At 43.9% G+C, this 27,689-nt stretch overlaps 1 protein-coding gene across 1 annotated transcript in view; it reads left to right on the top strand.

The window, feature by feature from the left end:
* SAMD11 (sterile alpha motif domain containing 11) overlaps nucleotides 1–27,689 on the top strand; it is a 183,533-nt gene that overhangs the window by 55,203 nt on the left and 100,641 nt on the right. The window contains 2 exon segments of the mRNA XM_033921680.1: nucleotides 5,250–5,428; nucleotides 23,320–23,370. Of these exon segments, the coding sequence (XP_033777571.1) occupies nucleotides 5,250–5,428; nucleotides 23,320–23,370 (230 nt within the window).

Here is a 27,689-nt window from a genome sequence, read left to right as displayed (position 1 = left end):
CGGGACAAAAGCGCGCGAGACTGTCGGCGCTCGATTGTCCTGCGCGTTTTCGACTATGAACCGTCATTTTATTAGTCAGAATGGCCCACAGCCGTACTCACTATTAATGGAATTGCCTTGGCTACCAATTGACATGCAGGTCGGATTCAAACTCTGCTGCTTAACCTCTGCTTACATGGAGAATTCCCCGATAGTTTTCCCAGATTTGCCGAGCTACAGTTTTAATCCATTCCCTTGTAATATCCAAAATTGATTATTGTAACTCTCTACTCAAAGGCATAAATTTAAAAGAAATAAAACGTTTACAACTAATCCAAAGCACCGCTATTAAACTCATATCTGGTTCTAAAAAATATGATCACGTTACTCCACTACTACGAAAAGCTCATTGGTTACCAGTCACACATAGGATAACATATAAAATCGCCCTTTTAACTTTCAAAACAATACAAATACACATCCCAGTATTCATTGACAGACTTTTAATCCCATATGACCCTCCTAGAGCCCTTAGATCCACTTCTCAACACACTCTTAGTGTCCCATCTCTAAGGATAATAGGTACTTGCCGTACCACAATCTTCTCGGTAACTGCGCCTATGATTTGGAATTCTCTTCCTATACATATAAGATCCGAACAAAATATACAGAAGTTTAAAAGCAATCTAAAATGTTTTCTTTTTAAAGATGCCTATAATTGACAATTTGATTTAGTCCAGCAAATTTGTTAACTTTTCCCTAGTTCTCCCCTCCCTCCCCTCCCACTGTACCACTAAGGTCTTAATAGTTAAGTAAGAAAACTGTCTGACTTATTTGTTTGTCTATAAAAGTTTTTATTATTATAGTACAACGCTTAGTATCCTAGGATAAGCATTTCATCAAATATATGAATAAACTTGAAACTTGATCTGCTGAAAACTGTAGAATATAAGAGGACACACCGTAACTCTTTTAATACTCAAACCACTAAAGCAAGGAATTCGCTACCCACGGAGATAGCACCTCCGCCACGTACGCTCTTGTTTTGTAAATTCTTGAAAACGTAGCTCTTCCAAAAAGTAAGGCTAGGAGCCTAATCTTCAACCTTAATATTGCACTATGTGCCCATCATTATGGAGTTTATTTTATTTATTTAAAAAATATCTTTCCCGCCTAACACCTAAGCGGGTTACAGCTGAACAGACATAATTCATCAACAGACAAAGATAAATGAAACATGATGGCAGATAAAGGCCAAATGGCCCATCTAGTTTGCCCATCTGCAGTAACCATTATTTCTTTTTCTCTCCGAGAGATCCCACGTGCTTATCTCAGGCCCTCTTGAATTCAGACACAGTCTCTGTCTCCACCACCTCTTCTGGGAGACTGTTCCATACATCTACCACCCTATTTCCTTAGATTACTCCTTTTAACTTCAACCTATGCCCTCTCTTTGCAGAGTTTCAAATGAAAGAGACTCGACTCATGCGCATTTACATTACGAAGGTATTGAAACATCTCTATCATATCTCCCTCTCCTGCCTTTCCTCCAAAGTATACAGATTCAGATATTTTAAGTCTGCCCCCATACACCTTATGATGAAGGCCACATACCATTTTAGTAGCCTTCCTCTGGACCGACTCCATCCTTTTTATATCTTTTTGAAGGTGCGGCCTCCAGAATTGTACACAATATTCTAAATGAGGTCTCACCAAAGTCTTATACAGGGGCATCAATACCTCCTTTTCCTGCTAGCTATACCTCTCCCTATACAACCTAACATCCTTATAGCTTTCGCCTTACTATCCATAAACTCACTGTACCCAAAATCTATGTTAGGATACAACCGGACTCTTCCTACACTATTGGGCTCATGATCAAAAATACGTCTAAAAACCCATCCAAGTCGACACTTGATGATCTAAAAGACAGGTCATCCAAGTGCCGATAATCGAAACTGCTTTTTGGACGAATCCAGGGACATTTTAGGCCTCTGAATCCCGCTGTGTGCCCAGAGCAGAAAGGGGCGTTTTGGGAGCAGTGGTTAGGGCGGGATATGGGCTGACCTAGACTAAGTTGTCCTGCAGGGATAATCAAATATTTGACAAGACTGCCTAGGCGAAACATATACGTTGTGAGTTAGATGATGTAAAGAGAGGTATAAGTGCCCAAAAGATATCAAAAGTGACCAGATAACCACTGCAGAGACAAAGTAAAAACCCACATACACTCCCCCCGTGTTTACTGACCCCGTTGCACCCCCACAAAATTCAGAACAAAAACGTACCTCCCTGCTTCCGAACATCAGCACCTGCTATAGGAAAGCCTATACAGCTGCACAGAGGTGGCTTAAGCAGTCTGGGGGGTGGGCTAGTGATCCATAGAGAGGAAGACCCAGGCCCTTAAGCCACTCTAACCACTACATTCATGGTGGAAATGTGAGCCCACCAAACCTCCCCATAACCCTACTGTACTGCCATATAGGTGCCACCTGCAGCCATAAGGGTCATTGGGGTTGTAGACAGGTGGGTATATTGGGTTTTGAGGGTGTTTTGGGGGTTCACCATAACCTATAAGGGAGTTCTAGTGAGATGTTTATGTGACACCCTTTTTGTGAAGTTCACAGCAGTGCCCTACTGCTCTGTTGCCATGTCTGGGTGGCCAGTCCATCACATTTTTGACCCCTCCCATGTCCAAAAGGTCTTGTTCTGGGCATTTGGGACTTGGATGAATTTTTGGTCATGAATGTGGTATACAGATAGACATTATGGCGGTCTGGATGATCAAATGCCTGGACGTACAGAGAGACGATTTTTGCAAAAAAAAAAAAAAAAATTTAAATGTATTTTTCGAGAATGGATGTTTTGCCACTGCTGACTTTGGGCGACTAGCACCCTAAATCCAAATTGGACTTAGACGTATGCTTTGATTATGCCCCGTCACGTATTTGTCCAATTTCAACAACTGTGGTTGAAATGTATTGTATACATTAATTACCTTGTAACCCACCTCAAACTCTACCTCAGAGGATTTGGCAGGATATAAGACCACAAATAACATAACATATGTCCAGTACTGTCAGAGTTTCAATCCCCCCACATTCTATAATTTGGCATCTAAATTTAAGTGCTGTTTGCAGGCTTAAATTTATAGCACTTGTGTGGGTAAGTGTACACTTTCGTGCGTAAGTGTTGGGTGAGTGCTCAGGGCTATTCTGTAACTGATGCACGCAGCTCACTTAGGGCTAGATTCTGTGTATGGCACAGAAAAAATTGGTGCTGGGAAAAAAATAAGTGCTAAGCGCGACCCTATAGATGGCACTTCGAGTTTGGCGCCATTTATAGAATAGCCCATAGCACCAGGAGCCGCAGCCAATGTCGGGCGCAAAGATTTATACCAACTGAAGCCTAGCGCAAGTCATTGTCGCTTAAATTATGTATGGATCTGCCATATTCTGTAACAGTGCGTGCAGATTCTTAGAATGTCCATGCTCCGCTCATGCTCCCTTTTTAAATCCATGTGCAAAAAGTTACACATGCATCTTTAATAATAATAACTTTATTTTTGTATACCGCAATACCACAAAACAGTTCAGAGCGGTTTACAGGGGAAGAGACTGTACATATACAGCGAAGTTACAGAATATCAGAAAACAGTTTCAGAGTAGTTTACAAGAGATGAGAACTGTACATATGCAATGAAGGTACAGATAATTACCGGTAGTTATCAAGTGTATGGTATAAACCAGTGGCAATTACAAAATGATCCAATACTGTAGCAAGGGGGGGTGCAGAAAGGGGAAAGGAAAAATAACCGGGGGAGAGGGGGAGGAAGGGTAGGGAGGGAGGCGAGGTTGAGATTAGTAGTTTGGTTGGGAGGGCGGGAGTTAGAGGAATTTATCAAAGAGATTTCCTGAAGGATAGATAAGTTGGGGCAAGAGAGATGAGGGTGGTCAAGCAGTCATTCCATTTGCCAGCTTGGAAAGAGAGGGTTTTGTCGAAGAATCTTTTGTAGATGCATCCTTTTGGGGAGGGGTAGGCAAACAGGTGGGCATTGCTTGTACGGTTAGAGCCTGGGAAGACGGAGTGGCGTGACAGGTAGGGTTTTGAAGCAGAGGCAGGCAAATTTGACTAGCAACTCCAAAGATGTGCATGGAAATTCTAATTATTTCTAGTTAGCACCAATGATTCTTATGGGTACTAGTTGGCTTGTTAATTAAATTATGCACACCCATTTTTACGCGCGTAATTTTGAGCGTCGTATGTAGAATCCGGGGATTAGTGTATAAATGCAAGGGAGGCCATTCACAGGGAAGGAGCCAGACCCAATATTTTGGACGGGCCGATTAACTTCCAACCCCCCTCTCCCAGAGATGTGTGTACAACTGTAGAATTTTTTTTTGGGGGGGGGGTCGCACTGAAAGTTGGGTGCTGATCCCGCCGCTATGTGCTATTCTATAAACAGCGCCCAGCTCGGAGCACCGTTTTATAAAATAGTGCTCGGAACCCGAATTTGGACAGCATTTACTGAATCTATTCCTATGTATGTGTGACAGAAACACTTTCCTTTAGGGTCACAGCCATCTTTCCCCTATCTTAACCTTCTCCCTGCCTGATCTCTCTGATGGTGTTAGAGCCTTGCCCAGTGGGACCTGCTGGCACTGATTTGATTTTTTTTTTTTTTTTTTTTTGCTGCACTGTGAGCTGTTTCTGTAATTTTTTTTTTTTTTAAGCTGTTGATCACACTGCTGTTCTTGTTAGGTATCACGAGTCCCCGGATAGTCACACAGAGTCTTGGAAAGAGCTCTGAAGTCCCATAAATGATCATAAAATGATTGTAAAGATGTGATAGGTATCTTTCTCTTGTTTCCCAGGAGCCAGGGCAGAGAAGGTTGAGAGAACAGTGGAGAAGATCCACAACTACTTTCTATTTGCCACGGAAGCTTTTTGTAGTGAAGTTTTGCCGCCTGGTCCTTGTTCTTGGAGCACTAGCTGTGATTCTTCCCATTTCAAGGAGCTCGCTGCATGCCTAGCGGGCTTTAGAAGCTCTAAGCAGCAGACTCCTTAATCAGTCATTGAAATGCATTGGTACAAAGGAGGCCTGTGAAGGCTGGAAGTGAAAATTGGGATTTATTGACAGATGTGAGGTTGCCTTACTTGGAAAAGGAAAAAGAATGGGACAACTCCATTTTGATTATGTGAGATGTTATTTTCTGAGTCATTTTGCTTATCACATCTTTTTTTTTTTTTTTTTTAATCTCTCCTGCCAGAATCGGGGTCGCCTGGCTGAAAAGAGGACTATCCCCCTCCCCCCAACAAGGATCCCCAAGAAGGAGCCCAGCTTCCTTTTCTCTCACAGTGAGGACAGCGAGGAAAGTCAAAAGGCGAATGGTAAACGGACCGAAGTGAAACGGGAACAGGATCTGCACTTCAGTATCATGAAAAGAAGGTGTGTAGCCTTCCTCAGTACTTGTCTGTGACATCATAGGCGTTTGCCATCCTGGGGACTGTGATGTCACAAGCAGAGGTCTCTAACTGCCAAGCAGCTGGACAGGGCTGCAACCCTGTAGTGTGGGAGGGGGGCCTTGGGGTCCTGGGCCTCCTCATCTTTGGCTTGGGCCCCCTCTGCTTTAATAGCTGGTGGGAATGCTCAGCCACAGCAGCCGAAGAGACGTCCTCTGCGGGTTCTGCCTGTGCTGCCACAGCAACACTTGAGTCAGCAGGTGCACTTCAGCGTTCGGTGCTAACTTAAGCTTGCACAGGAGTGGTGACGGCAGCTGAAGTGCGCTGCCAACTTGAGCACTGCTTTGGCTGCCGGCAGGATTCACGGAGGAGACCACTGTGGTGGGCAGGGCTTGGCTTCTCCGCCAGCAAAGATATACCTCAATATTGTAGTTGTTGCGGCGGCAGCAGGGGGGGGTGTGAGGGAGGGAGAGAATACTGCCCCTCCCCCTTAAAAAATGCACTTCCGACTACGACCCTGCTGCAACCCAACTGATCTCCTTGTTGAAAAAAAGTGAAATTAGAAGAAATGTGTGAAATAATGTCCAAGTGGTACGTGATGCAGGGCATTTCCTGAAGCAGCACATCTCACCTCACTCACACTTTTCATTCACAGTAAACTGATCTCACTCCAGCATGGAAGGGGAATTCTGCCTTTGTATTAGCCTAGCCTGTAAGAAGACCTGAGATCCACAGATTTCAACCTTCTTCTCATTTATAATCTATTTTAAGCTTATGAGATTGCCGTTCCTCAATAACTTCTTGATTCAGTGTGCCATTCAGACTATGTTGAGGGGCTCTAAGGGGCCAGGATTGTTTAATTGGGCATGGTATTGTTTTTTATTACATGAAGAAAACTGCTATAAGCATCAAGTGTCCAACACTTCTTGTGTGAATATACAATACTAGTTTTTTTTAGCCCGTTACATTAACGGGTGCTAGAATAGATGTGTAGACTTAGGCATTTATTTCTCTCTTTCTGTATGTGTGTCTTTCTTTCTTTCTCCCTGCCCCCCTTTCTTTCTGTCTTTTCTTTCTGTCTCTTCCTCCTGTCCAGCAGTAGCCCTTCTCCCTTCCTTTTACCTCCCCTCTGTCCAGCAGTACCCCTTCCCTGCTCCCCCTGTCCATGAGTAGCCCTTCTCCCTTCTTTTTACCTACCAATATTCCCATTTCCCCTTTTACTTTTCCTATTTCCACCTTTTTCACCCCATCCAGAGTACCTGTTGCATTGTTGGCGTTCCAGTGTTTCCTCTTCCTTGGGTCTGGGCCGACTATTGTGGGCCAAGATTGCTAGGGGTGCCCTGTGGGACAGGCAGGGGCAAGGGTCAGCAGAGTTGGGGGGAGTGTGTGGGGCCTCTGCCGGGTCGCGGGGAGCTGGTGTCTGCTCCCATTCCCTCTTCCACAGCCGCCACCACCAACATGTCTGCCCAGGCGAAACGCAGCGTTTTCTTTTTTTGTGCAGCGCGCCGGCGTCGCACCGCGCGGCGGTGACATCCAGGCCTCGCACTGCCACATCTTTCTTGGGCCGCGACGGAGAGGGCAGGGGGTGGCTAGTGGCCGGCAGCCGCCGCTCTGCACTGCGTTTCGCCTCAAGCCGCTGCGGCCTCCTCCCGGCAACCGCCACTCCGCACTGCCTTGCCACGGCTTTGGCCGGTAGGGCCATATTGTGAGGTGGAGAGCAGGGAAGGGCGCGCATGCGCACTTGTCTTGCCACATCCCGACAGAAAAGGGATCAGGGAACACTTGCGAGGCAAGTGCGCATGCGCGGCTAGCATTTTATTATTTAAGATGCACACTCCGCTCCCCCACTACTGTCTCGCGGCACAGATCCTCAGCGACACCACTCTAGGCTCAAAAGTTTCATTGCCCAAAGCTTTTAAGTGTCTATTCATCACTGGATCTTTCCCCCTTAGGTATAACTTTTTCTTTATATTATTTTATATTTTAAATTGTGTACTTAACTTAGGGCTCCTTTTACGAAGCTGCGTTAGGGCATTAACGCGTGGAATAGCGCGTGCTACATTGACGCACACGCTAGACGCTAACGCCAGCATTGAGCTGGCGTTAGATCTAACCGCGTAGCACACGGTAATATCCTGCGTGCGCTAAAAACGCTAGTGCACCTTAGTCAAAGGCCCCCTTAGTGGCCATTTGGTAGGGATGACTTTGCCAACATATTTTGCCAAACGCTTAATCAAGGCTTTATCCCTACAATGAAAACAACTATCATTAAGTACCAAACTTTAATCACTACATTTAAACCACTCATTTCCCAAATACCTAATAGTGTACCATCAGCTCTTTTGACCACTTCATCAATTAAGATGGCAGTGGCGTTCTTTCCAACTCTTAACTATTTCGCGGGACCTCTCAGCTGATTTTGCAATGTCATCTCACACGCAACCAACGTCAAAGTCCATACTGAATATCTTTTCACTCTTCTCTCTTCTTTTGACTCCTTCCCCCTCACAGCCCATCACTAGATTTGTGACATCCAGTCCAACTCTGCATTTAAACCATGCTGCATTTAACCTATATATCCAACGTTGTTCCATAAAATTTAATCTATCTTCCACATTGCTTCCCTCCCTCCCCGCTTCTATACAGTCAACTATGCAATATAGTGAGAGATGGCAATTCACCCGATAGTATGACACAGGACCTACATTTGTTGGAGCTTTGGTCCTCGACCTGGCAGCTGGGCTTCAACGCTAAGAAATGCAAGATCATGCACCTCGGCAGCAGAAATCCGTGCAGAACTTATACCTTGAATGGTGAGACCTTAGCTAGAACTTCAACAGAACGAGACTTGGGAGTGATCATCAGCGCAGACATGAAAACTGCTGATCATGTGGAGAAGGCTTCATCTAAGGCAAGACAGTTGTTAGGTTGCATCCGCAGGAGTTTCGTCAACCGGAAGCCTGAAGTCATAATGAAAAATTTGCGGCTGTACTCACTCGAGGAATGTAGGGAGAGAGGAGACATGATCAAGACGTTTAAGTATATTACCGGCCGTATCGAGATGGAAGAAGAGATTCTCTTTCTCAAAGGACCCTCAGCCACAAGAGGGCATCCGCTCAAACTCAGGGGCGGGAAATTTCATGTTGGACACCAGGAAATATTTCTTCACCGAGAGAATGGTTGATCCTTGGAACGAGCTCCCGGTGCAGGTGATCGAGGCAAACAGCGTGCAAGAATTTAAGAGCAAATGGGATGCCCATGTGGGATCCCTTAGAGGGTTAAGCCAAGGGAACCTGTCACCAGGAGTGGGATCCCTAGGATAGTAGACTAGGGGGTTGGTCAGTAGAGTGGGCAGACCTGTTGGGCTATGGCCCTTATCTGCCCTCATCTTCTATGTTTCTATGTCAATAACTCTCCATTGTAACTGTTCCAGTGTGTGACCTTCCTCCAGCCAGTGCTGCATAAAGGGGGTCTGTAAGGTCTCCGTGCGTATGCGAGATTTATGCTCATTCAACCTAAGTTGAATCGGCCACATAGTGCGTCCAACAAACACCAGTTTACATGGGCAGATTAAAATGTATATTAATCCTGCAGTAACACAATTTGTATTAGCCTTTGCTCTTATTACTTTTCCCATCTGGGGGTCCCGCCACTGACGTCCTTCCATAGTTTGAGCACACCATTGGTGTATCCCGCAGCTCCTATGAATCTCCTTTGATCTCAATTCAACTGTCTCCCATTTTTGATGAGTAAATAACTGTCCTATTGTTCTCCCCTTTTAAAGGCAAATATGGGAACTTCGGGAAACACATCATAGAGTTGGAGGATATGGCAGAGTTCTTTTATCAAAGAGGACCATTCTATTAACTGCTGTTGAATATGGTAATACACATATCAGTTTATCCATTTCCACTACAGTGGGGCTCTCTTGTAGTAACAAGTCTCTATGAGCAAACTGCGCTCGCAAGTAGGCCCGTTTTAACTGCTTTCTTAGGATACCCCCCGTGCCAAAAAACGCTGTTCTAAATCTGTTGCTGTTTTAAAATCTTGTAATGAAGAGCATATCCTTCTTGCCTTCAAAATATCAGCTTAAATTTAACCTCCCTGTTAGTCAATTTTTGAGGGGGAAAGATCCGGTGACCATTAGACACGTAAAGCTTTAGGCAATGAAACTTTTGAGCCTAGAGTTGTGTCGATGAGGATCTGTGCCATGAGACAGTAGTGGGAGAGCGGAGTGTATATATTGTATATTCACACAAGAAGTTTTGGAAAGTCGAGCACCCCAATTGAGAGACTGCGAAACTTCGTGCGAACAAGCATCAAGTGTAGCAAACTATGCCATACTTTGTGTTGTACTTTGAATATTTTCATTGGTGTAATAGTTTAATGCTTATATTTGACGTTTTCTGCCTTGAGTGAATGTCTTCAAAAAGGTAGTAGATATAATCCTAATAAATAAGTAACTGGTGCAGCAATACACCAATAGGACTGAATAAATAAAACACATAGTGAGACCATAACAGGAAAGAGTACAACCAGGTAAACTGCTTGGTTGGTTAGTTCATTATACACTGCTTTCTAAAACCAAAGCTGCAATAAATCAAAGTGGTATATAGAGCAAATGCATTTTCCTAGAGAAGACCAAAATAAAGAACTCATTTTCTTTCCTGTTAAGGCCTCAGTGGCATATTAAGGGGGGGGGAGCAGTAGATCCCCCCCCCATGTAGCTCTTTAAATGTTCGCCAGCGCAAGCAGCATTTTCCACTTGCTCTTGTGCTGACTTCAGCTCCCTTCAGACATCAGAAGGGTGCTGAGGCTGGTGCAGGCAGCAGGTGGAAGGTGCTGCATGTGCCAGTGAACATTTCAAGAGGTATGCGGTGGGGGGGGGGGGGCAGGAGCGCTCAAGTGGCAGGGAAGAATGGGGGCGCACAGTTCAGCGATGCCGGACACCAACCTCCCTCACTACACCACTGTATGGCCTTACCCTTTCTGAGCACCCTTTTCAAACCCTGGTGATCTAAAGGTCCACCTGATCCCCTTCTTTCCATTTAATATACTTGAAAAACTTTTATTTTTAGCTTTTTTATCCCTTTGACAAATCGGTTTTCAGAATCCATATTAATGTTTTATATCCATTTAAGCAATGTTTATGCTCCTTCCTATTTTTCTTATTTCAGCATGAACAGCATTTTTTTTCACTCGACTGTTTAGCTATGCTAACAGTTATTTGGTTTTCTTTCTACTCTTTGGAACTTTCGGAATACATTTTATCTGGGCTTCCAAAATAGTGTGACTTGGAGGTGGAAAAGGGGGAGAATTGTTTTTAATTTGATTATACTTAAAGAGGTTAAGTGATTTGATCCAGGGAAGAGAGAAAGGGGAGAGTGTGGGAGATGAAGTTCAAGTCTGACAGTTGTAGGGGGAAGAGGAGAGTCTTGGATGTGTCAACTCTTATTCTGCCAGCCTAACATACTGGGTGGAGGGAAGCAGCTGGTGTAGCTTCAGTGAAAACATGTGTCTAGTATGTAAAACCTCATTCCAAAAATTCTGTGTGCTATGAGAGCTTAAAATGGCAAAGGCAAATGAAACACGGATTGCATTAGATGGATAGACAGACATCAGATAGATAGACAAGAGGAAATGTTCTCCTTAATTTTGCTTCTTATGCTGCAGATGTGCAGCATATGGTTTGTCATTAGGAGGAAAATGAGATAAATATTTAATTGATTCTAAGGGCCCCAAAATGTAAGAGTGCTTTTATCTTTAATCTTTAATTACAGAAATATTTAGCCATGTATATTATGAAATGGTGTCTAATGGTTAATAATAGGGCTAATATGGTCTAGTGTTTACTTTATCCCCTCACCTCTTTATCTGAAGTCCACACGGGGGTAAGCAGTGGGCTGGGTTTCTTCCTTGTCTTCTGCTATATATGTTGTAGTAGGGATGTTTTTCTCTATTTAGGCCTTGTGTATTCCAGAGGAGATACTTGCCAAAATGGCCTCTCTCATTCAGGTTCTGGGTATTTTAGTGGAAGTATTTGCCTTGAGAGACCAGACCTGCTTTTGCCTTCCGTAACCCAGGGTGTATACTCGCTAGGAGTGGCCGTACTTTGCTTGTACTATAAAAATGGAGAGAGAGAATTAGTCCACATGGCTGGGTGGATAGAATAGGCTGAGGTGGAAGGGGTGGGGCACATTGATGAAGGATGGTAGCACATGCTCAGAAGAGCTTTTCTAGGCTTTAGAAGATTGATTCAATTTCTGTCCAAAGTACCACCAAATGATGTCATCCCTATGTAGCTGACTCATCCTGCTTGTCCATGGAGAAGGACCCCTCTTGGTTCAGACCCTAGGTATTTTAGCGGAAACATTCACCAGCAGAGGCCACACTTGCTCTTGTCTTAAGTATCCTAGGGAGTACAGTCACCAGGGAAAGATAAGCTTGCTTGTGCTGTACGTTAGAGAATGACACGGTGACAAAATTCATCACCGTTCCCGTCCCCGCGGATAACTGCGGGAAATAATCCCATGACATTTTCTAGTGTCTATTTCAACCTCGGTCCTTCTACACCAGCATTCTTCAAAGCAAAGCTTGCGGGTCAGTGGTTGTGGCCATTCATACTCTGATTCTTATGTAATCCAAGGATAATGAAGCCATTGTGACATCACTGATGTGATTGGCTCTTAGGCACTGGTGGAATGAGGCATTATGACATCACAATATCTGCTCTGGATACCAGAGACTGTCATTCTATAGTCTTGCGCATACAGCAGTCTTGAGAGAGACTTGGGTGTGCTGGTGGATGCATCACTGAAGCCATCCGCACAGTGCGCAGCAGCCTCGAAAAAAGTCAACAGGATGCTGGGCATCATAAAGAGGGGCATAACAACCAGGACGCGGGAAGTCATCATGCCATTGTATCGAGCGATGGTGCGTCCACATCTGGAATACTGCGTTCAATATTGGTCGCCGTACCTCAAGAAGGACATGGCGGTACTTGAGAGAGTCCAAAGGAGAGCAACGAAACTGGTAAGAGGGCTGGAACACTGCCCATACGCCGAGAGGTTGGATAGGCTGGGGCTCTTCTCTCTGGAAAAAAGGAGGCTCAGGGGAGATATGATAGAGACCTTCAAGATCATGAGGGGCATAGAGAAGGTGGATAGGGACAGATTCTTCAGGCTGAAGGGGTCAACAGGCACGAGGGGGCATTCGGAGAAACTGAAGGGAGATAGGTTCAGAACAAATGCAAGGAAGTTTTTGTTTTCACCCAAAGGGTCGTGGACACTTGGAATGCGCTACCGGAGGAAGTGATCAGGCAGAGTACGGTACAAGGATTCAAACAGGGATTGGACGGATTCCTGAGGGATAGGGGGATCGTGGGATACTGAGAGAGGTTCTGGGATGTAACACAGGTATAGAAAGCTAACCAGGTAATAAGTATAGAAATCCAACCAGGTCGTGCATGTGCAAGACCGGAGGGTTAGGACTTCGATGGGAAGATAGGACTCAATGGGAAACCAAGGTGGCAAGGGGGCCCCTTCTGGTGACTCAGACAGGCCGTGACCTGTTCGGGCCACCGCAGGAGCGGACTGCTGGGCGGGATGGACCTATGGTCTGACCCGGTGGAGGCACTGCTTATGTTCTTATGTTCTTATGTCTGTTTCAACTTCAGTCCTTCTACACCAGCATTCTTCAAAGCAAAGCTTGCGGATCAGTGGTTGTGCCCAATTATACTCTGATTCTTTCCTCTCTCCTTAAAGAATGACATGAAGATGGTTTCCCGCGGTTATCCGCGGGGACGGGAACGGTGATGAATTTTGTCACCGTGTCATTCTCTACTGTACGTATCCCGGTTGGGATACTTACCAGAAGGGGTTTCCCCCACCTCTGCTCACTACAGAGGAAATTATCAATGAAATACTAAGGGGTGGGGGTGGGGGGTGGGAAGTTATCAAAATGGGCTACTGTTAAATGATATTATGTGAGCTCAGGGTCTCTTATGCAATGAGACCCTGGTCTAAAATAACCTGACTTGTGGCAAGTGTGGGGGCATATCTAAAACTGGGGGGGGGGGGGGGTATATGCATTCCACTCCCTTAATTTTGGTTAGAGCCTAAAAGAATTTGGCCTTATTTTCTGGTGCTGGGAATGAAACCGTTTAGATACTTGTATGATAAATGGTATATCAAAAATAAAGAAAAGTTGAAACTGGAAACCCCCAAAAGCCCAAACCCTATGTTCGTAGCACAATGGTTTGTTTTTATGTTAGTAACTGTGATTGATATGACAAACAGGATGAGCGTCCTGTTCTGAGAAAAGATTTCCTCATTGCACATAGATGTGTTACTGAGTCAAGAGGTTGATTCTATAGCTGGAAAAAAATTACAGGTACAAGATCCTTTATTTGAAATTCTAAAAACCAAAAAAAAAAATCTTTTTTGTAACATTGTTGCATTATTAATTTGTACAAAAACGCTTACTTGTAGCATCAAACGTGAAACCTGGCTTCACTTTACCTCACACTGGCGTACCTCCGAGGCAGGGGTAGGGAACTCCGGTCCTCGAGAGCCGTATTCCAGTCGGGTTTTCAGGATTTCCCCAACGAATATGCATTGAAAGCAGTGCATGCCAATAGATCTCATGCATATTCTGAGGTGTTGCCGATGGCTGCAGCGATTCATATTTGATGCCTGCTGTGGCTCCGCACACTTTTCTCTGTTGCATCCAGCCAGGAAGGAAAGAGTAAGGGCTCCTTTTATTAAGCCGTGCTAGCGGGGTTAACCCGGGCGACTTTTCATCACGCGCTAACCCCCGTGCTTGCCTAAAAACTACCGCCTGCTCAAGAGGAGGCGGTAGTGGTTAGCGCGGCTGGCGGTATAGCGCGCGGTATTACGCGCGTTAAACCACTAGCGTGCCTTTGTAAAAGGAGCCCTAGGTGACGTCAGTAAGGCAGGAGGCGGCAGAGAGGGCTACAGCAGTCGACGAATGTGAATCGCTGTGGCCACTGGCGACGCATCATTCCAAAAACCAAAAAATTCCAACATCCGAAATGTCTCTGGTCCCGAGCATTGTGGATAAAGGATTGTGAACCTGTGAATCATTTTAGGGAGAACTTTCCATAAAACCTTATTTCAGAGTGATTTTGGGGAAAGATGTTATGGTCTTGGTTCTAGTAAGAACTTTAAATTTCCCGACCTCATGGTATAATAGTTATTGTTCTTGGCTAGAGATAACATAGCAACATAGTAATGTGGTAAAAGACGGTCCATCTAGTCTGCCAACAGTCACACTCATTATCCAAGTTTCTTTATTCGATATACCGTTTATCAGACATTAAAATATTTATTAAAAGAAAATAATTAAGAAAAAAATTAATAAAAGAAGAGGGCATGACAAACTTGACATATTGGAACAAATAAGGGAAGGAGGGAATTGGTAAGTTAATAAATACATCGACATAAAATAAAGTAATAAAATCCAAATTTATCTTGTCATTTGCGGGACACAACCGTCAAAGTCTGCCTGGCACTTTCTACTACTACTGCGATTTATTATTTCCTCACATTCCAGTCACTGAAGTTGCTTTTGAAGCCCTTTCCAGCGCATCCTAAACTGGATTGCCATATTTGGGACACAGACTGTAAAGTCTGCCTAACACCAGCCTTAGTTCTTCAGAGCCAGAGTTGCGGCACCACTGGACACATCCACACGCATGTAACCATTTGAGGGTTTTTTTTTCTTAATACTCTTCATTTTCTTATTAGAGATCCTCTGGGTTCATCCCAAACTCCTTCCTTCCTTCCTTCCTCTCCTCCTCCCCCTCTCCCTCCCCCTCTCTGCCCCCTCTCCCTCCCCCTCCCTCTCTCTCCCCCTCTCTCTCTCTCCCTCCCTCTCCATCTCTCTCTCCCTCTCCATCTCTCTCTCCCCCTCTTCTTCCTCCCTCTCCCTCTCTCTCTTTCTCCCTCTCCATCTCTCTCCCCCTCTTCTTCCTCCCTCTCTCTCTCTCTCTCCCTCACCCCCTCTCTCTCCCCTCTTCTCTCTCCCTCTATCCCTCCCTCTCCCTCCCCCCTCTCTCTTTCCTTCTCTCCCCCTCTCAATATTGTCTAGCTGCCTTCCTGTTCTTTACAAATATAAATGCACTTTTTTACCCCTATGAAATTAACAACTTCGTAACATAGCCCCCCACTCTAATTTAAGGGGGCTGGAGGAGTTGCCGTACAGTGAGAGATTGGAGAAACTGGGCCTCTTCTCCTTGAAAACAGGAGACTGAGAGGGGACTTAATCGAAACGTTCAAAATACTGAAGGGAATAGACTTAGTAGATAAAGACAGACTGTTCACCCTCTCCAAGGTAGGCACTCTCTAAAGTTGAAAGGGGATAGATTCCGTACAAATTTAAGGAAATTCTTCTTCACCCAGAGAGTGGTGGAAAACAGGAACGATCTTCCAGAGTCTGTTATAGGGGAAAACACCCTCCAGGGTTTCAAGACAAAGTTGAACAAGTTTCTACTAAACTGGAACGTACGCAGGTGAAGCTGGACTCATTTAGGGCACTGGTCTTTGACCTGAGGGCCGCCGCGTGAGTGGAATGCTGGGCATGATGGACCACTGGTCTGACCCAGCAGCGGCAATTCTTATGTTCTCACAGGCTGTAATCCTACAGCTGATAACTTGTAAATTATCAATGATTTGAATGAATAACTCATAAAGTGAAACGTACATTACCCACCAAAATCCAATTGGAGATAAACCCACAGAAATGGCTTCAGTGCTTCCTGAATTACTGAGGATCTATATATTATACTTGTTCCATTTATCTAAGTTCTTACGGGTTCATCTGTCTAGATACCTGCGTGGAATTATCCATGTCTACAGCACTTTCTGTCTGTAGTTGTAAGAAAAATACACTTTCATAATTGGATAAAGCGATGACTCCTTATAACTATGCATAGAGCATTCATGGCAGAAGGACATTCACTGACCATAGAGTCTCTGTGTCGGCTCTAGAGAAGGGACAGGGATAAGATCTCACAGTCAAAGGACCAAAAGTTCCATCATTTGACCTTCATTAAAGGTTGATGGATAAAAACAAGCAAAAAAAAAAAAAAGTGACACTTTTTTTTTTTTAAAGTGCACTGGCTTAGTATCTTTCTTGGTTAACTTTCGGAAGTCAGAATAAGGTGAACACATGACATTATCAGAAAATATAAGTGAATCATAAAAAGCATCTCAGTGGTGGTCTTCACTGAATCATGATTTATGTCTTTATTTAACATATTTCCATGGTTACAAATTACGCACATAATAATTTTCCCAACATACATTTCATAATATATCTGTAGGAAAAGAAAATAACAAAACTGAAAGGCAAGGGCAGTCTTATCACAGGAGCCAACTTTGCCAAAATTATTAAGGGTTCTAGACCCAGTGGAAATGACCCCTTCTTGGACAGGGTCAATGAGTTTGTTCAACATTGGGGGTGCTCCAGCACCCACAGAGCTGGCTCCTACAAGTCTTACTGTGGTAAAAGGGGTATCTTCCACTTTGCGGCCTAAATTTTGCTGTGAAAAAGGGAAACCATAGCCAAGCAATTTAAGCAAAGAGGAGCTACTGAGATCTGACGGTTTGGGTCTCGCGATGTTCCATTGTTAGTAGAACCCCTTCATCTGTCTCGGGCTGCTGTTGTGTGAGCTTTTGTAAATCCACACAAGGCTTTGTCATTGGAATCAGGAGGCCTTATTTACTTTTTCTAGATTTGATACGCTGCCTAATTGAGAGAACTCCAAGGCAGCCTACATAAAATATGTTCAAAATAGGAAAGTGCAACGGTGAAGAAAAAGAAAGTAACCGTGACGTGGCACATTAACTATTGCTGATCTACAGATGTTTGCATGCTCTACAGGTGGTACAGAGTTCAGCAATTCAACTGTTATTTGGGATTGCCAAATTTGATCATATTTTCTTATATCTGGTCTCGATATACTGGCTTTCTGTGGCATAGTGTGTGAAGTACAAATTGTTATTAATGGTTTATTTAGCAGCAGACTCTAAAGTATTTGCTGAATTATTTCTGTAAAAAAAGTATTTCCTTAGATTACTCCGGAGCCTCTCACCTCTTAAATTCATCCTATGCCCTCTCATTGTAGAGTTTCCTTTCAAATGAAAGACACTCAACTCTTGTACATTTACATCATGTAGATATTTAGACGTCTCTATCACATCACCCTTTCTTTTTTTCTTTTTTTAGGATTTTATATACCGCCTATCAAGGTTATCTAAGCGGTTTTTACAATCAGGTACTCAAGCATTTTCCCTCTCTGTCCCGGTGGGCTCACAATCTATCTAACGTACCTGGAGCTATGAAGGATTAAGTGACTTGCCCAGGGTCACAAGGAGCAGCGCGGGGTTTGAACCCACAACCCCAGGGTGCTGAGGCTGTAGATCCAACCACTGCGCCACACACTCCTCATGCCCTCTTCTGCCTTTTCTCTGTAGCGTACAGATTGAGATCTTTAAGTCTGTCCCCATAGGCCTTATGATGAAGACCACACACCATTTTAGTAGCCTTCCTCTGGACTGACTCCCTCCTTTTTATATCTTTTTGAAGGTGTGGACTCCAGAATTGTCCACAATATTCTAAATGAGGTCTCACCAGAGTCTTATACAGGGGCAGCAATACCTCCTTTTCCCTACTGGTCATACCTCTCCCTATACACCCTAGCCTTCTTCTAGCTTTCGCTGTCACCTTTTCAACCTGTTTGGCCATCTTAAGATCATCACATACCATCACACCCAAGTCCTGCTCTTCTGTCGTGCACAAAAGTTCTTCACCCCCTAAACTGTACCTTTCCCTTGGGTTTTTGCATCCTAAATGCATGACCTTGCATTTCTTAGCATTAAATTTTAGCTGCCAAATTTCAGACCATTCTTCAAGCTTCACCAGGTCTTTCTTCATGTTGTTCACATCATCCTGGGTGTTTACTCTATTGAAGATTTTGGTATCATCTGCAAAGAGGCAAATCTTACCGACAGAACAGAATCTTGAGGCACACCACTGGTAACATCCCTTTCCTCATGGAATTTCTATCCATATGGATTCCACACTTTTATTTATGTCATGCAGAATGTTTATTTTATTTGATTCAATTCCCTCTTTAATATATAGCACAATCCCCCCTCCAGTTTGATCTACTCTGTGATATAGTTCTGTTTTAACTTGTGTGATTCTAACCAGCTTGTGATCTCTAAGAGGCAAGAATTTAATCTAGTAACTGCTGATATCTGATTGGAGAGATGTCTTTAGATTGATGTCCTTCTACACCAGCATTTTTCAAAGCAAAGCTTGCGGGTCAGTGGTTGTGGCCATTCATACGCTGACTCTTCCCTCTCTCCTTAAACAATGACATGAAGATGGTTTCCCACGGGGACGGGAACGGTGATGAATTTTGTCACTGTGTCATTCTCTAGTACCCATGACACCACTAAGTGTTGCCTTTTCACAATGACCAGAACTCACTCCCTTCCTTCTCTCCCCCCAGCACATTTCCCTAGCCTTGGCTCATCAAGGGAGAGGAATCCAACCCAGGTCCCTCCATGTAACAGAATCCAGCTGGGGTGTCACTGTTCCTTAGGTTCAGAGATGTTGGGGATCTTTGAACAGCCAATCCACCTTCTTTGACAAATCCCTTGAGAAAACTCGGAGGCTGCTGGTGCCGAGACGGGACTCTTCATGTTATAGAGCTTTTTACTCCACTAGATCGAAACTGTTGCAACTAGATGGAAGAGAATTCCGTGGTCTGCAGTGTCCAAAGGAGTGAACGGGCCCAAGAGCAGAAGGAGCAGTTGTGGTGGAGCAGTGAACATGATGTAGGATCTGGGAAGACAGGCAGGGGCCCCTACAGTTATACATATGAAAGGCAGCAGCAAGTGTGTCCTTTGTAGCCAGAGGTTTCCCATTCAGGCCTGCAGTTGGAGCAGGCTGCACAGAATTAGTGGTAGGAAAGCAGAACCGAGGATAGTAAAGTCCTAGCCCCTCCCCCCTGCTTAGCTGAATAGTTATTTTCTGTGCTTTTTATACCAGTCTGGCCTTTACTATACTACCAGGAACTGCCTTGAATGTTAAAGCCCCATTCCTTTATGTTTTGTTTTTTATTTCTATGTGAAACATTCTCTTTAGCCTTTCTATGGCCACATGAAGCAGGGCTACTGGGTAACCTCTGTGCATGTGTGAGGGCACAGGTTTTCAAAGGCTTTGCACCAAAGGGTAGAAAATGATGAGAAATTGGATTTGACACTAATGGGATAAATAAAACCATTTTCATGCATAATTTATTGGTATGCTGAAGCAGCGACAAAGCTCCCGAAGTAAACCCCCAAATGCTCTCTACGCAGTACAGGAGAGGCAGCGTGGCTTCACGCCGTCCATCCTTACAAGAGCCCTCCCTCCCCCCTCCATCAACACAAGGCTCACTGGTCTTACCATTATGTGAGGCTTTTGATATGTTTGTCACTCTGTCCCTGGTAGTTTTTAGTTTCAAGTTTATTCATGGCTTGATATACCGACCATCACATGTATCTGGGCGGTTTACATAGTAACATAGCGACATAGTAACATAGTAGATAACGGCAGATAAAAACCCGAATGGTCCATCCAGTCTGCCCAACCTGATTCAATTTAAATTTTTTAATTTTTTCTTCTTAGCTATTTCTGGGCAAGAATCCAAAGCTCTACCCGGTACTGTGCTTGGGTTCCTACTGCCGAAATCTCCGTTAAAACCTACTCCAGCCCATCTACACCCTCCCAGTCATTGAAGCCCTCCACCAAATGGCCATATACAGACACAGACCGTGCAAGTCTGCCCAGTACTGGCCTTAGTTCAATTTTTAATATTATTTTCTGATTCTAGTTCCTCTATGTTCATCCCACGCTTCTTTGAACTCAGTCACAGTTTTACTCTCCACCACCTCTCTCGGGAGCACATTCCTGGCATCCACCACCCTCTCCGTAAAGTAGAATTTCCTAAAATTGCTCTTGAATCTACCACCCCTCAACCTCAAATTATGGCCTCTGGTTTTACCATTTTCCTTTCTCTGGAAAAGATTATGTTCTACGTTAATAGCCCTCCCCAGCCCATCCTCCACCAAATGGCCACATACAGACACAGACCGTACAAGTCTGCCCAGTACTGGCTTTAGTTCAATTTTTAATATTATTTTTTGATTCTAGTTCCTCTGTGTTCATCCCACGCTTCTTTGAACTCAGTCACATTTTTACTTTCCACCACCTCTCTCGGGAGCGCATTCCAGGCATCCACCACCCTCTCCCGTAAAGTAGAATTTCCTAACATTGCCTTTGAATCTACCACCCCTCAACCTCTGGTTTTACCATTTTCTTTTCTCTGGAAAAGATTTTGTTCTACGTTAATACCCTTCAAATATTTGAATGTCTGAATCATATCTCCCCTGTCTCTCCTTTCCTCTAGGGCAGGGGTGTCCAACTTGCGGCCCAGTGAAGTATTTTTTGTGGCCCCGGTCGAGGGCGATGCAGTGTTTTCCTTTGCTGCCCCTGGGTGTTTACCGTCTTGCCGGCTCCCTCCTCTGTCTTACTGCAGCGTTTGGCGGCCCCAGAAACATTTTTTCGGCCAATGCGGCCCAGTGAAGCCAAAAGGTTGGACACCCCTGCTCTAGGGTATACATATTCAGGGCTTCCAGTCTCTCCTCATACATCTTCTGGCGCAAGCTTCCTATCATTTTCGTCGCCCTCCTCTGGACCGCTTCAAATCTTCTTACGTCCTTCACCAGATACGGTCTCCAAAACTGAACACAATACTCCAAGTGGGGCCTTACCAATGACCTGTACAGGGGCATCAACACCTTCTTCCTTCTACTGGCTACGCCTCTCTTTATACAGCCCAGCATCCTTCTGGCAGCAGCCACTGCCTTGTCACACTGTTACAATATTACAAACTAAAAAGGTTTAATATAAATAGGTAAAATAAAATAATTTGGGGTAAACCTAAAACAATGACAATTGAGACTGATTTAGAAACGAGAGGATTTCTGGGGGTATGGGAAAGTATTAATTACAATGATAAATAAAAGTAAAAGGGAGGGGAAGTAACGAGAGGAAGATAGGGATATCGCTTCTTAAAATCATTTTGTTTTGTTTGTTTTATTTTCTCTCTCACTTGTTTCCTACTTATTGGTAGGCATCTTTAAAGAGAAAGGTTTTAAGATTTGCTTTAAATTTGGTTAGGGAATCTTCATTGCGAAGATGGAATGGCATTGCGTTCCAGAGCGAAGGTGCAACTACTGAAAAAGTGGAATTTCTGGTGTAGTATAGGTCCTTTATTGATGGTACTGTCAATAGATTTTTGATTCGTAGATCTAAGGAGCGGAATCCAGTTTGGAATTAAGTTCTATTGCAGATTTCCTTTATAATACTAGAGTAACATAGTAACATGCAGAAGCCCCTTGGCACCCCAACTCACCCCATAGATAATGCATCCCTATTTCCACCATCAATGCACACACACTGCTTCTTCCTAGATTCCCCCCCCCCTCCGTTTTCAGTAGCATTTTATTTATTTTTTTGCCATTTTTGAAATTCAAGTGCCTGCCGACGTATTATTTTGGATTTTTGGAAGACAAATTGATCTAATTATTGAATCTTTTTTTCTTATATTGGGAAAATGATGTATCTTAATTGTCTGTACGACTTTGCTGACTCTTGGAAAAGGAACTTTGGATTTTTACCACGTCTCCAGTATCGAGCTGTGTAGTTTGTCTTTGCTCAATTACAGTGTCTCATTCTAGAGGTTTTGATTAGACGCTTTTTGAACTCTGAACTCTGATTTAGGGGGCGGGGCACCTTCTGAATCCTGATAGACGAGTCAGATTGTATAGCGCGTGACTACCCGGGGAGCTTTAGGGCTCCTTTTACGAAGGCGCGTTAGCGGTTTAACGCGCGTAATACCGCGGTAGTTTTATGGCTAGCGCGGGGGTTAGCGGGTGGTGAAAAGTCACGCGCCTTCGTAAAAGGAGCCTTTAGTGTCCAGTCCTCATTCAACATGGTGCATCAGGTTAGTCCACTCAATCAGGCTCGAGTATTTCAGACCTCCTTAGATATAAAGCAATAGAAGACTAGCAAAAAGAGGTCTTAAAGCATTTAGTAAATGTTCAGGCTAACAGACCTCAGAAGTACCATACTGTATGTCTATAAGCTTTAAAGATCATACAGCTTCAATTGGCACCCATGGTCGTCATAGGCCTCAATAATATTTTTTTAACAATTTTTATATATATAAATATAGATGTTTTAGATATCAAAATGTACTCATCTTTCATCTACGCGTGTTGGAGTGCCTACCCCCACCCGCGTAGATGAAAGATGAGTACATTTTGATATCTAAAACATCTATATTTATATATATATAAAAATTGTTAAAAAAATATTATTGAGGCCTATGACGACCATGGGTGCCAATTGAAGCTGTATGATCTTTAAAGCTTATAGACATACAGTATGGTACTTCTGAGGTCTGTTAGCCTGAACATTTACTAAATGCTTTAAGACCTCTTTTTGCTAGTCTTCTATTGCATCAGGTTAGTGACAGGTCGGGTGTGGCAGTGTGCATCATAGAGATTTGTTAGATGTGAAATGCTGTCAGTGCGTAAAATAAAGCATGGGGTTACAAGCCCTTTAATACTGAGTGTGAAATCCAGGCACAGAGCAGTTAGTGGCAGTGGTGGAACTGGAACACTCTTCTTAGGTTTTAGAAATCTGCTCCCGTACCATGAGATTGTGTTTATGAGGGATGTGGGAGTGTATCAATTGTGGTATGTGTGATTCATGACTGTGTTTGTTTGTCAACAGGATACGTGCACACTGGGATTTAAACATCTCGTTCCGAGAGACCTCTTGCAGGTATGATACCAGGGCTTCCTGTACAGTAATGTGTCCAGTAGGAGATACGATGGCTTACAGTCTACAGGGTGACTTACTATCAAGATCTAGGTCAGAATAATAAGAAATTTCAGCAGCGATTAAAAGAAATATTTATTTATTCAATTTTCTATACCGTTCTCCCAAGGGGGCTCAAAACGGTTTACATGAGACCTTCAGATGAGTCACACGGTGTCAGGTCAAAAGCGCGCCGGGACAAAGGCGCGCCCAGACAATTGAGCGCAGTGCGGAGGTGTGCGCCGCTCAAAATTACTGTTTTTAGGGCTCCGACGGGGGGGGCGTGGGGGGGAACCCCCCACTTTACTTAATAGACATTGCGCCGCGTTGTGGGGGGTATGGGGGGTTGTAACCCCCCACATTTTACTGAAAACTTAACTTTTTCCCTGTTTTTAGGGAAAAAGTTAAGTTTACAGTAAAATGTGGAGGGTTACAACCCCCCAAACCCCCCACAACGCCGGCGCGATGTCTATTAAGTAAAGTAGGGGGGTTCCCCAACAAAATCCCCCGTCGGAGCCCCTAAAAACTGTAATTTTCTTCGGCGCGCACCTCCGTCTTGCGCTCAGTTGTCGGCGCGCGCCTTTGTCTTTCACGCCGTTATCTATGAACCGAGTCACACAGCTTTGGAACTATTCGAATGTCAGGCTTTTGTACCCTTCTGCCTATACCTCTACGAAAGGTCATACAGTTTCAAATGTACTGAAAACATATAATAATTATTTGCAAGATTATAACTTGCTCATTCAGAGAACCATCATGGCGGAATACGTACTCAATAACATCGGAATAATAAAAGTTCACAGCAAACCAAATGAAGTAACATTAAAAGGTGGTAACTGTGAGAGACAAACGGACCGAGATGCACAGCACAAAGATAAATTCCCAAAGATAATGATAATAGAATAGAAATGGGGGAGGGAATAAGGAATGAAAAATAAGGCAGAAACAAAATTTCAAGGTAGTTAAGAGTCAGGGAAAGTACAGTAGAAGAGCTAGGTTATTTTTATTTATTTAAATTATGTTGGGCATTGTCAAAAAAAGTATCGCTGCCAGAACCAAGGAAGTTATCCTCCCGCTGTATAGGGCGATGGTGCGACCGCATCTGGAGTACTGCGTTCAGTACTGGTCACCATACCTTAGGAAGGATATGGCGATACTTGAGAGGGTCCAGAGAAGAGCAACAAAAATGGAAAACCTTTCGTATGCTGAGAGACTGGAGAAGCTGGGGCTCTTTTCCCTGGAAAAGCGCAGACTTAGAGGGGATATGATAGAAACTTACAAGATCATGAAGGGTATAGAGAAGGTAGAGAGGGACAGATTCTTCAGACTGGCGGGGGCAACAAAGACTAGAGGGCACTTGGAAAAATTGAAGGGAGACAGATTCAGAACAAATGCTAGGAAGTTCTTCTTCACTCAGAGGGTGGTGGACACCTGGAATGCGCTTCCAGAGGAGGTGGTAGAGCAGAGTACGATTTTGGGCTTCAAAATGGGCTTGGACAAGTTCCTGAAAGAAAAGGGGATTGAAGGGTACAATTAGAGGGTTACTATACAATGCAAAATGCTTTAGAGTAATAGATCGCTTACAGGTCATTGACCTGGGGGGCCGCCGCGGGAGCGGACTGCTGGGCGTGATTGGACCTTTGGTCTGACTCGGCAGAGGCGATGCTTATGTTCTTATGTAGGTCTTTATTAACCAGTGTACATAGAAATACATTAACAGTGCATCATATGATATTATCAAAGTCAACAATAACCATGAATAAAATGCAAAAAGCATACAATAAACATCTCACAACTTAAAGCAAAAAATAGGGAATTACTCAGGGCTCCTCTCCTTTTAGTAAACCGTGGTAGAGCTTTTTATCAAGGGTCAGCGAGGTCAATGCGCCGACACTCATTCAGTTCCAATGAGCGTCGGAGAATTTACATCACCAGCCTGCGGTAAAAAGCTCTATTCCAGTTTAGTAAAAGCCAGCGCCAATTACATCTCGCTGGGAAACAACAGAACCCTCAAATACTTTATGGTTGAAGCCCAAGCCCCACCTCAGAAGCCCCCCAGCCATGAAGAGTCGGGTTTTAAGAGAAGCTTTACGTTTCTTAAGAGATGGTTCATCCTATTCCAAAGTGAGGGAGCCATAAACTAAAAGCTGTGGTGTGTGAAGTGGAATTATCCAAGGCATGCATTTGAAGAGTGTAAGCTCCAAGGAGGTTGGTAAAGGGAGATAAAGAAGGAGAGTTGAATAGGAAGACATTTGTAAAAAGCTGAACGGGTAAGGACAAGAATCTTATACTGAATCCCTCTGGAAACCAGGGTGGCTGTAGAACTGTTTTGTCTGAACCCACTGAGATTCTCTATAGTCTAATTAAATTTCATTTTATTATTTCATTTTTTTCTTTGAATTGGTTATTTACAAAATATAAGACATCAAAATTTATTTAGTAAAGCTGCAGTTCTTTTGGGCCGAGGCATTTGAGTAGACATCCTGTTGATTCTGTTTCTATCTCTTGAGGCCTTTCAGGGCTGATCCTGCGTCTGCCTCCTCCCCTTCCCCCTCCACCATCCCTTCAAGCCTTAGCCAGCATTTCTTCTTCATTGAACAGGTTCTGGGGCTTTAAGATCAGATATGTGTTCTGGCACCCTAGTGTTACTAGCTTCATTGTACATGAACACGGCTTGTAAGCTTGGCATCACACCAGAAGCTGGTCTGAGAATAAGGATGTGAACCAGGGTAGCATGACCACATGCTTATACCACTTTGGTGCCAGTAATGGGCTGGCACTGGCTTTCTGTGCTGTGGCGTTAGCTGCATGTACTATTCAGACATTGTTGTCACAGGGTAACTGACAGAGACTGGCTGAATCCCCATGTGTCCATGACCCAGTGGAAAAGGCGCAACTTGTGACTGCTCCACTTGTGAGTAGTTGTAGACCTGCTTTCACTTAGGTCACCAGGGACACTTCAGAAGTACCCTGTTCAATTTTTTTTTTTTTTTTTTAGATCTCCGGGGCAACAAGATGAGAAGGAGTGCAGCTTGGAAGAGTGCAGAAGAGGGGGGAAGGTAAAACAGTGCCGGTGGAGGAGCAAAAGGGGGGGAGGTGGGAGAATTCAGAGCGAGGTACAGAAGGGGGGAAGGTGAAACAGTGCTATTGGAGGAAGAGAGGTTTAGAAAGAAGGGAAGTGCAGGAGGTGCACACAGCCCAAATCTGTTCTGTGGCATTTCCAAGTTTAGTACCACAAAAAATCACTCCATGAGAAATAGCACACACCAGTGCCAGAAAAAGTGATTTAAAGCGAAAGAAAAGCCTCATGGAGAGGTGTACCCACGTTCGTCCACCCTAGCATCACTGGCAAAAAACTTTCGCATAAAACTAATTGCTGGCAGGTAGGAGCTTAAAAATAGTCAACAATAAGTAGAGCAAGAACACTAGTTATGAGAAGGCCAGGCCGACGATCATTTCGTGGCTTTCGTGACACCAACACTCTAGACTATCAATTCGCAGAGTCAAACTCCTGCTTACTGCCACAAGTTTAGCACTTATCAGTTCACTAGTGTCTTGTTTAATTATAAGATTATAATTATAAGAATAAAGAACAGTCGCTGTGAGAACAATACAGATCCTCTGCATTGTGTTGTGCAATACCAAATCCGATCCCATCCCTCCTGATCTCCCAGCTGTGCTTCTCTGGGAGCTGTGGGATCTTCTGCAGCAAGCATGTCAAACTCAAAGGCTGACGAGGGCCAAAAAACAAGGTTTAAGTTTATGTGGGCCGCAAAAAAGCAAACACGTAATTTTTCATAGAAACTTAGGTTTATTTCAAAAAGTACAGTATAAAAAAAAGAACAAGAGCAATGATAAAATTAATGTTTTCTTCCTGAAAATTGGCATCTCTTCTCTGCTACTATTTTTCCTATTTCGGGGGAAATCTTGTCCGCAGTGATTATTTTTGAAACTGACTCAAGGTGAATGTTGCTAATTCTGGAGCTGATAGGAGACTTATTTCGTAAATAACTGCTTGCACCGATAAGTACTTCCAACCATGGAAATAATTTCATTTGCGAATTTTCGAATATTTTCAAACCTGGTTGGCAAATATTTGTAAAATTCAAGCAAGCTAACTTCAGTATATTTTGTCTTCAAATCTGAATTGCGCTGGATCTCAATTACCCTATTTTCACGCATATAACGCGTGCGTTATACACGATTTTTACAAACCGTGCATAACCTTGCGCGTTATATGCGTGAGCGCGTTTTACAAGGTATTTTTTACATAGTTCCCCCCC

This window comes from Geotrypetes seraphini, chromosome 15 (genome assembly GCF_902459505.1).
Source record: "Geotrypetes seraphini chromosome 15, aGeoSer1.1, whole genome shotgun sequence".
Taxonomy (NCBI): Eukaryota; Metazoa; Chordata; class Amphibia; order Gymnophiona; family Dermophiidae; genus Geotrypetes; species Geotrypetes seraphini.
Note: the sequence above shows the minus strand (reverse complement) of the source record. Positions and strands in the feature narration are given on the sequence as shown.